Here is a 10,897-nt window from a genome sequence, read left to right as displayed (position 1 = left end):
TGTCTGGATGAGGAGAGATCAGTGTCTTACTACAACAAATGCACTGCAAATCAATCATATGAGATAATGTTCTGATCTATGGATACATCTCCTTATTCAAGCTGCACAAAATTAAAGCCATAAATCAGCCCGCTGCGTTTGACTCTTTCCACTCCGTCACAGCCCTGCCAACAAACAGCAGTGAAATTAAAGAGCGTTCAAGTATTAATCTTTTCAAATGGCTTTTTTAATAGCAGCTAAGGTGGCTGGCGAGGCTACATTGCCACTACCGATGAGGGGGGCTAAGCGATAAGCTCTTCAGGTTGATTAGACTATGTTTAACAGACTTGAATAGACACCATCTCTCTGGTCTCCTGTTGAACTGTGCTGAAATGAGATAAAATGGCTTCTCGACTCAACAGGACGTGGGTGTGTTTCACTGAACTCCAGATAAGCGTGTCCCCCTCCCATCGTTGCAGCTGTCTACACAACATGAGTGAGCTAGTTTCATGTGTCATTTTATCTTGACCCATCTACTGTGGTGTCACTGGAAATGCGTAAATAGTGAGGCAACTGAGGAGATTTTCTCATCATCCTGACTGAAAGCTGGGGGATGGTTGAGTAAATGCCCCTTTATGATATATATATATATATATATATATATAAACTAATTAAAATGAAAATGATATGTAAAGACCGTGACTGATTTATTCAAATTATAAGGAACAGTTTGTTCAACTAGCAGTAAGAACAATATAAGCAGCTTAATTCAGACACAGACTGTCAGAATGAAGAGTCTCTAATCAAGCCAGCATGGACAAGGACTGTGTATTATAATATAATATAATATAATATAATATAATATAATATAATATAATATAATATGATGATAAAAACAAAACAGTAAAGAAGTCTGAACAATTAGCTATAATAAATTACAGTATTTTTTCTAATGAATGCTATGAAATCGCTGTGGAGTTGCAGGCCATGGTACTAATTGGACACAGTCTACTATGGCAGAATAGCTGTAATGATTTCCTTTTGAATGTTTTTTTTTTCATTGTAAATGCAGTAAATTCATGAAGCCAGTCTAGAAGTAAATAAGGTGTAGCTCAGAAGATGAAAAACGTACACGTTATAAATGTGCTCTCGAATCACAATAACAAATGGCACTACAGCCCTGTATCTACACAAAACCAGAAGTGGCACTAGGCAGACTCCAACTTGTAGTTTTGTATTGTTTCTTGTTAACTATAGGTGGAGGTAATACACCACGAAATGCAGCAATTTACCACCAAACCACTGGAGAAACCTGTTAGCAAGCAAACACAGATGCAAACAATGCAGGTGTGAATTTTCTTTTTTTTTTTTAAAGGTCAGCTTTGTAAATGTTTTATGAGGAAGTAATTGTTTGTCACACCTCGAGGATACACACAATACATTTTGATGAGTAACGCTGAAACAAACAGAAACTTTGTTTACAAGAAAACCCTTCAGGGCGCTTTCAACTGACAGGGACCGGATTACAAAGCAGGCAAACAGCATGCAAAAAGGCCAAACAACTGTCTTGAGTTTAGATCCAGGTGATGCTAAATCCTGGTATATATTGATTGGTGCAGTGAAGGAGGTCACACTAAGCCACAGACAAAAACCTCCCATTACAAACAACCAAAACTTTGGCAAAAATTGGCTCAAAGTAAGAAGCTATTTTTTTGGGATCTTAAAAGACAGAACTGAAGGACAGTGTAAGATCAATCAAAAATAAATAAGAAAACCAACTAAAATCAAGTAATATTAAAGTCTAGATACTCTAACCATATTGGCTATCATGCAGTAATATACAATAGGCCTTTATAGGCTGTATTGTAATACCTGCTGTAATGTCCTTCTCATAAAACACAGTTTAAAGGAGAGTTAGGGTCACTATGGATCAATAAGACCTGGAGCTCCAGCCAGACTCATAATAGTACTACAGCCTGAGGATGTCACTAAATCTTAGTTTGACACATTAGACTTCCACAGATGGATTTTCTCTAATGATCAGCAGGATGTGACATGAGCAGGTAAGGGCATGCCCTGTGTGTGTGTGTGTGTGTGTGTGTGTAGCTCTTACCTCAGGAGCCAAACGGCAGCACTCAAACAGAGTGGTGCTGTCATTGCTGTGAGGTGACGTGTCACATCTCCAGGGAGCCGCTTCATCACCTGTGACACACACACGCACACACACAAAAAAAAACACACAGCCGAGGCGTCTCCGTCTGCGGACACGCCGCTATAGCTGCTACGCTGTGTCACTGTGACATATTATATGCTCTGGCCCCCTCATCTGCTCTATGACGATGCCCAGTGAACACCTGCACTCCCACTTTGGGTGTAACACAGTAAGCACCGAGGGAAAACACACTTAACATCATTCATCCACGTACATGGAAGATGTCACAATACATGTCAGAGTAACTGCAGCCATAAATCATTCAGAGTAAACATACAGTCTGTCATATTAAAACTGGAGTGCTTGTAGAAGATGTGGAGATATTGCACAGAGTAGGTGAAGACTGACCTATTGGTGGTGCTAGCGGAGAGGTCAGGGGCTTTACTGACATTAGGAGGTTTCGTCCTGTGGGAACCATGACGGAGTTTATAACACGTCATGACAACCGGGGCTGAAGTGGGCCACCTGACTTTTTATCGCCACTTTTTTGTGACTTTTTTAAAATAGGTTTTTATTCATTTATTTCAATAATGACAGTGAGTTACAGCAACAGACAACATGCCTGTCATTCTGCTTTAATGCTTCTCTATGTCTCATGAAACGTTTCATTTTTCTTATGGCATGTGAAATTATGAGAGTAGGATGAGCGTCCTGTGTTGATTCACTAAGGGACAGTGCATTTTATATTTCAATAGATTCCAGTATTAGCCTATTATCTGCCGATTCATCCTGTTTTAGGCTATCACTGTGTAATTACTGTGTTTTGGCTGTTTAATAACAAAAGTGCGTGGCCAAGCCCAAGGCCACACAGCCATTTTTCTTTTCTGAAGCAGTTGCCTAACCCTAGCAATGGTCTGTTACAGAAACAGACCTTTGAATGCAGTGATTGACCAATCAGAATGCAGCTTTTAATAGAGCCGTGTAATAAATGTAAATTGTATGTAATGTAAATTTTGTCAGAGAAAGGTTTTGAGGGCCCTACTGGGCTGTAGGCCACTTGAATTGTCATCACCTTTCTCCTCAAGGCAACAGGCCTGATGACAACTATAAAGAGCTGTTGAGATATTTCATTCAGTTGGATTGACATCTCCACAACTGTGGTATTAACATGATGTAAGGTTATGATGTAGGTTTTTGTTTGTGCTATGTGTTGAGTAGCCTTGGGGTGTTGCCAGTCTGACATTTGAATCATTCATTCAGTTATATTTGTTTTTCATTTTAAAGAAAACTCACCTACATGAACAATATGGCTGTAATAAATCTGGAAACGTGGCTGATGTAGAATCTGTTTTTGCCTCACGGTGTGTGCCGTCATCTTGTCTCAGGGCAGATAAATGTTTGCTCGTTTGATTAAAGCATATGAAGTCAGGCCATTAAAAGTCCTCTGTCAAAGCTTTGGTGAAAACTGTGTAAACTGATGAATAATTCAAAGACAACTATCATTTTACTTGAGCTTAGCGTGCTAGGTTGCCATGGTAGGGATGCATGTATTATTTACTGGCAGAGTGAGTCTAACCGTAAGCAGGCTCTCAGTCATTTTTAGATCTGTTCAAACGGTGAGGAGGATTAAACGTGGTAGTAATCCATGGGAAGGAAAATAGTGTGTCTGAGCTGCATGCTTACCTCTGAGTGAGCAGCAGGGAGCTACACTGCAGTGCTGTGGACCATGTAATGTAGCACAGGGTTGGCAATGGAGGGGACGATGCTGACGGCCGACCAGGAGAAGCCACAGAAGAGGGTGAGGTTCCGCGTGGCTTCGGGGAACAGCGGACGGGTGCTGAAGGAGATGTTCAAAGATGAGGGGCCTTCAGACTCCCTGGATTCAGACTGCACCAGCAGCTCGGATGCCGACCGGGCCAGTACGCCCTCCACAAGTGGGGAAGCACAAGGACACCTGTTTGGATACCTGGGCTCGGAGCTGGACGACAGTGAGACCGAGCCCGATGACCTGCTCACGTACGCAGCAGGAGCCACCAAGGACTGGATGTTCACCACCAAGAGGGTCAACATACTCAGTAAAAATGGGACTGTGAGGGGGGTCAAAAACAAAGTCATCGCAGGTCAGACGCTGTTTGAAAACTTTCCCACTTCCAATGGTGTAAGTACATCCAACTGGGCTGCGTCTTATCTAACTCTTTAACACAACCTCTTCATAAAGTCACAATTTCTCTTAAAAGCTTCCAGCTGCAGTTCCCATCAGTGAAACTTCCTGTCCTCAAGTCTAGTTACAGGTAGCAGCTACATACAGGTGTATGAATGGGATAAAAGCTCACAATAGGGGACAAGGTCACAGAGCAATTAAAGTTTAATGATGCATTTCGTTAAGTGTTTCAAGAGAAACTAATCAGGTTAATGAATTCTCGGCACTTTGCTTTCTAGTATCCGTGCACAAAGAACTGTTTGTTATTCTGATGTCAGTCTTGGCCTCTATGCTGATGCAAAGGTGATGTAAAAGGTCATATTGAAGAAACTATTTCTCTGCTGAGTGGTATTAGGTGGAGGCAGCGTCACTGTAGACTAGATAAAGCTTCTCACCATGATTAAATGAGATTATCTTTCTGTTGGGGGTGAAGTTTAAATGCGTATCAAGGTGATGCAGAACAGTCTGGTCCCAAAGGAAATTTTGGGTGTTTCGATTCTATTACATTAGTTTTTCTCTCATTTGAGGTATATGTATATCCATATACAGTATAGTGGTTGTTTGTTTGTTTGATCCACACTCTGCCAATCAAAAATACATAACTTTGATGAATCTCACAATTTGAATGTACCACATTCAGTATGTCGAGGTTTTCCTGTGTAAATTGATTTCAAAACCAAAATAGAAACCAAAGGCAGCTGCCAATACTGGGGGGACAGAGCCTTCTCCATTGCTGCCCCCTCCCTCTGGAACTCACTCCCCAAACCCATCCACACCTGCACTCACCTCCCAACATTCAAGACCATGTTAAAAACACACCTTTTTAAATCAGCTTTTAATACATAATTTCTGTGTGTGTTTTATATTGTTTTCTATGTTTTATTAACTGAATTTATATGTCTTGTGTTCTTAACTGAATGTACTGTATGTAAAGTGTCTTTGAGCTTCTGTAAAAGCGCTTATAAATAAAATTTATTATTATTATTATTATTATTATACGGTAGGGTGAACACATTTAAAGTATATTTATCTGTCTATGGTAGGCTATGTATTGGCAAGTTCTTGAAACTTATAGATGGAATACATAACAAGGGTTAAAACATGAGTTACTGCTTTGAAGGGTTTATAACCTAATAATAACAACACACAGGCACCCAAAAATAGGCCTGGGAAGGATTTAGTTAACGCATTGGGGATGTTATTTGGTTGAATCCGAACTACAACTGGTCAAACTGCGTCATTGTTGGCCCCACAATTATACAGTATGAGTGTAAAGCTCTTTTGTAAGAGGACTATGAATTTACCTTGAACATTTAGGTGAACTTGTTTCTCAACAATGTTGTCCTCCATTGTTTTGACTAATGCTGACTCAGATTGTAAACTTGGAAAAGACTAAAGTCATAGTTACCTTGATTGAAGAACAGCAACTGATACTACTCTTGAGACCCCTACGTAACATTGTGACAATTTGTTCTGGTATTTCTCAATAACATCTAAAGCATGTAGTAGGATTTCATGTCATAATCTGAACCTTCAGGATAAAAACGAATAGAGGAAATCTCATGTTTTCTCTCCCTCGTGTAGGTGGATATATCTCTGGAGTTTGGGCGGGTTGTGATCTATACAACCAGTTTCCGTGTGGTGAGGACAACCTTTGAACGCTGCGAGCTGGTCAGGAAGATTTTCCAGAACCACAGGATGAAGTTTGTGGAGAAGAACATCGCCCTTAACAGCGAATATGGGAAGGAGTTGGAGGAGCGGTGCAAACGTGTGGAAGAACCTCCTTCATTACCAGTCGTGTTCATTGACGGACACTACCTCGGGGTCAGTTATTATCACTCCTTGTGGGATCAATATCTTGCATATTCTACACTGAGTTCACTGAATATTGACTTTGAGTGTTTGCCTTATTTTGCAGGGTGCAGAGAAAATACTTAGCATGAACGAATCAGGAGAACTTCAAGATCTTCTGACGAAAATTGAGGTTGGTTTTAACTGTGTTTGCCTTGGAAATCACACTATTAATAATTAAAAGTGGCTAAATATGTTTTTCCTGTGAACCAGGTTGAGTCAAATATTTGATTTGGCATTATGTTCTTGAATTATTTACACAAAATTCCCATTAGATTAACCAAATGATGTTATATATGCTTTGTAGCACCAGTAATTTTAAAGTGATGATTATAAGCGGTGAGTATACAGTCATAATAAATTGATGCTTTGTGTGTGTCCAGAACCATTAAGATGAACACAGTGCAAACAGGAGCAGTCATATCCACTCGCTAGTCATGTCGTCAATAAAACATGAGCGAGCTGCAATGTTAAAGATGCATGCACATCAATAAGTGACCATCAATAATGGAGGGCTTGTTATTGATTCTGCCTCCAACACATTTGTTCAAACACACCAACGCTGAGCACATCGCTCCGCAGTACAAACTGAGATTGTGTGAACTATTTTTTTTTTTACGTTTCACTGTGAGCTGCGGGAACGTCACTCACACAAGCGCTGGCCTTTTCTCAGACTGTGCCGTGGCTACGATTTGGAGTTTAGACTCAACAAAAGTCTTCATAACTGAGAGCAGTGTGATGACATTTACGTAATGCATCCCACTCACTGCAGGCTGTTAAAAAAAAAGTATGCAGCTCTGAAAGGTCATGCATTCACTAATCAGTCTAGAACTAGCCAGCAACATGACTTTAATTTGGGTTTACAGCATATAAACCCAAACACAGCATTATTTACCCAAACACTATCCCAATTTGTAGAGGGAAATAATAGTTTGACATTTTGGAAAACACTTTTCTTGCCAAGAGTCAGAGGAGAAGATTAACGTCACTGACTTGTCTGCTGTATGAAGCTACAGCCAGGAGACGCTTAGTTTAGTTTACCTTGGCTTAGTTTAGTATTTGTCCCAGTACCGCACTTGTTTTTATTTTTGCTCATATTTTGTCTTCCAACTATGTTGTTCACGGTTTTGCATCATACACCCGGGCAAATCCCTTATGTGTGAAAACTTACATGGCAATAAACCAGATTCTGATTTTTAATTTAGTTTAGTTTGGCCTGACTCAGCTTGGCTTGGCAAATATGCAGCCCTTTTCTCAGGATCAGCATCACGCTAAGCCCTGTACTGACTTAATGTTCCTTATAATCATTGGGGCCGGCAAAGGCCATGTGCATGGCCCAGCCCAAGGCCACACTGTCTCTGGCCGCATTAAATAAATGTTTCCTTCACTTCCTGATAATACTTACTAATGATGACACAGAGCTAAATTTATTGCGATCACAGTAAATACTTTTCATATATATTCATTATAAGAAAACAAGGCCATCGTTGGCAGATCTTGTTGATTCAGCCAGGTAACATAGTTGTCCCAGTTGGGATTTAAACCCCAAACTCCCACTCCAAAGTCAGTGTCATTAACCACTGAGTTATCCAGCTGGATATATTGAACCCTATAAGGTCCACCATATTATTATCTTGCATTACACTTCCTGATAATACTAATGATGACAAAAAACACAATTCATAAAGCATATCATACGAAAGCAGGCTCTTCTTCTACAGATCTCGTTGACCTGGGCGATATAGTAGCAGTGACTGTGATTCGAACCGTCAGCCTCTCGATCCTAAAGTGAAAAGGCAATACACACTGACCTATCCAGCTGCTTGTGTTGTTCAGGGACTCCTCTGACTCTCCACACACACTCACACAAATGCACACAGACAGGTTGACAGCTCCTTCATGTCAGTGTCTGGAGAGAGAGAGACAATCATGTGTCTGTCTGATTAGCTCTGTCTGTACAACGTGTGACTCCTGATGTTAGGGTTGTGAGTTGGATTCCCATGTTGACAGGGATCACATCCCACCCCCATGGCGCTGTCAAATTCTCTGCAAGGAAACTTTCTGCTTTGCAATGCAGTCTTACAAGTGGAGGATGGAAGCACCAGTAGTATAATTAAAACCTGCTGTCTGTGTGTTTATTCTTAAATACTTTTAGATCATATCTATCAACATGTTAGACTAACTCGTATTGGTATTGGTTGTCCCATATAAAAACTGTCTTTGTCCCACATTTGTTCTTGGGATCTGGTGACCCTAGTGGGAGCAGCCCTCCTGCTAATTAACTGAACTCACATGATTTAAATATCTTAAATTAGCTAATTTACTGGTTCAATGTATTCATTTACTTGTAAAACTGCATTCAGACTGACTGTTTACCATTTCTGTGGTTCACACCAAAAACAGGACATATCGGTACTGTAGAGTGCTGAGCATAAATTGAGGGTTGTACCTCAATTGATGCTCAGCACTCTGCAGCAGGTGATCACCTCCTGTATAGGTGCTGGCAGTCATGGAGGATCGTCAGGGCAAAATACTATTAGTTTAGTATTTTTTGCGACATTTTCATTGGCATTTAAAAGCCGACTTGTCTCCTTTTGTCGCATACATCTAACCAGTTTGAGACAACACTACCAGAAGTCTGCAAATTCAAAATTACTCCAGTTTCTGACATGAACAGCTCTTCTGACTTAATTGCTCCCAATGATGACCTAAACGATTTAACTTGACCACAACATAAATCCTGTGGTGACCTTCTCAGGTCTGTCAGTTTCCTGGTAACCTACCAGTAGATGCAAGGCCAGTAATTCCTGATTAAATAATTAGATATCATGGTAATTAGTGAGCTTTAGACCAATTTTTTATACCTTTTGGATACAGGTGCTTGCTGTTCCCAGTCACTATGCTATGCTATTATTAGAAAAGTGAGACAAACTATATGCACAGACCAATTTTAACCCTGAATTAAAACCATTTTGGTTTAGGAACAGAAATAAATGAACACTAATTTGCACTGAACATATTTTAACATGGGATATCTAAATTGAAGTATATATGTTATCTATTCCTTCCCCCAGAGGGTACAAGATCCCCAACTGTGCCAGACCTGTGGGGGCTTCGCCTTCATCCCATGCCCGACGTGCCATGGCAGCAAGATGTCCGTGTTTCGCAACTGCTTCACGGATTCCTTCAAAGCCCTCAAGTGCACTTCCTGCAACGAGAACGGCCTGCAGGCCTGTGTGAGCTGCAGCCAGTGAGGATGTAATGTGCCTGACCCAATATCTTTACTCCCGCCTCGAGGACCCTGAACTGGACTGAAACACAGGCAGTGAAATGAAACTTCTATGGCCATTGTTAGTTTAGAAAAAAAGAAAAAAAAGAATTTGTAATAAATAAAATCTGTGAATTTGGTATCATTGCTGTGAATGTGTTGAATCTCAGTTTAATTCAGGAGCTGAATGTTAATTATTTAGGATTTAAGCAAATCAAGTCTCCCTCATCAGATTGTTTTAGTTTGTAACACGTGTTGTGTACATGAACTAGTTACACCTGTACACCTGTGGTGAACTTAAGCTTGTTAGCTAATTAGCGAGGAGGCTCCTTCATTGACAATGCTTGCATCACTAATCCCATATCAGACAGAGTTAAGGAGAACGGACAGTGAGGACAGAGAGCGAAAGTCAAGGGCTCAGCTTGCAGTCAGTTGAAAGCCTGAAATTGGACCTTTGTTTGTTGACGTCAGAGAACAAAACCTCATTCAAACACTACTGATTTTTTTCTTTTCTCTCTCTCTCTCTTTTTTTTAACATTTATGAGGAAGTCAGATACATGCACGTGTGTAATTCACAAAAAAACAAGGGAATCAAATTTATTTCAAATGTTTTATTTGACTTTATACATTGGTCTTTCAATTTACATACACCCAATCACAATCAATGGTGCCAGTTTGTGCTTGGACACAGTCACAAATCTATACATCTAATTATGTGAATAACAATAACTGCTATATGAGGCCAGTGTTGCACCTCTGTGACTAAAACGTTTAATACTAATACATAGGGTGCACAAACCGAGGCTGATCCAGAAGCAGCACAATGCAGTGTAACTAATTGGCTCAATAATGTATCGGCTGCTCCAGGATGTAGGTTTGCAGTGACTCATTCAACCCAAGGAGAACTTATTGTGCTCCTTTTTTTTTTTTTTTTCTGCTGCTGCTGCTGCTGTTGTTGTTGTTATTATTTTCTTCTCTTACCATGAAAAAGCAGAGACATTTCAGAGTGTGTGACTGTGCCTGTGTGAGAATTAGAAGACACAGTCACTCCATTGCCAACAATCCCTGCGGGTCACATCATGCTGTCCTCTCAGTTTTGTGTTTTTTAAACGGATGATGTCATTTGTTGGCTGCCATCCAGGGGGGGGGGGGGGGGGGTCAGGGGGAAACGCAGCTCAGCTCTCTACGCTGTCATAGCCCTGTACAATGCTGCTTGAACATGATAAAACAAGGCAGCACTGTAAAGAGGCTAAAAGCGAAGAGCAGGGTGATGATGATGGTGGTGATGGTGGTGGTGATGGTGCTGATCCGCCATCACACACCAGCCGGATTGTGCTCCATCCTCCTGAACCTGTGACTGAAACAGCAATCGATCATTTAGTGAGGTAGAAGACACGCACGCGCGCACATGCACGCATGCACGCACGCACGCACGCATGCATGCACG

At 40.8% G+C, this 10,897-nt stretch overlaps 1 protein-coding gene across 1 annotated transcript; it reads left to right on the top strand.

Moving 5' to 3' along the window:
• Positions 1 to 3,526: 3,526 nt before the first annotated feature.
• Positions 3,527 to 9,590, top strand: grxcr1a (glutaredoxin and cysteine rich domain containing 1 a). The gene is made up of 4 exons (XM_085789314.1): positions 3,527 to 4,289; positions 5,916 to 6,155; positions 6,250 to 6,315; positions 9,257 to 9,590. Exons 1-4 carry the CDS (start codon positions 3,882 to 3,884, stop codon positions 9,434 to 9,436), a joined length of 894 nt encoding a protein of 297 aa, XP_085645440.1. The 5' UTR covers positions 3,527 to 3,881; the 3' UTR covers positions 9,437 to 9,590.
• The last annotated feature ends 1,307 nt before the right edge of the window (positions 9,591 to 10,897 follow it).

The sequence above is a fragment of the Trachurus japonicus genome, chromosome 10, assembly GCF_045865225.1.
Source record: "Trachurus japonicus isolate A0001 chromosome 10, Traja_1.0".
Lineage (NCBI taxonomy): Eukaryota > Metazoa > Chordata > Actinopteri > Carangiformes > Carangidae > Trachurus > Trachurus japonicus.
This window is presented reverse-complemented; position numbering and strand designations above follow the sequence as displayed.

What these genes read in the sequence shown, in the direction of transcription:
- grxcr1a (XM_085789314.1), top strand. Translation starts at nt 3,882, where the DNA reads ATGGAGGGGACGATGCTGACGGCCGACCAGGAGAAGCCACAGAAGAGG. An exon ending in TTGACGGACACTACCTCGGG is followed by an intron (nt 6,156 to 6,249) that starts GTCAGTTATTAT and finishes CTTATTTTGCAG; the next exon opens with GGTGCAGAGAAAATACTTAG. An exon ending in ATCTTCTGACGAAAATTGAG is followed by an intron (nt 6,316 to 9,256) that starts GTTGGTTTTAAC and finishes TCCTTCCCCCAG; the next exon opens with AGGGTACAAGATCCCCAACT.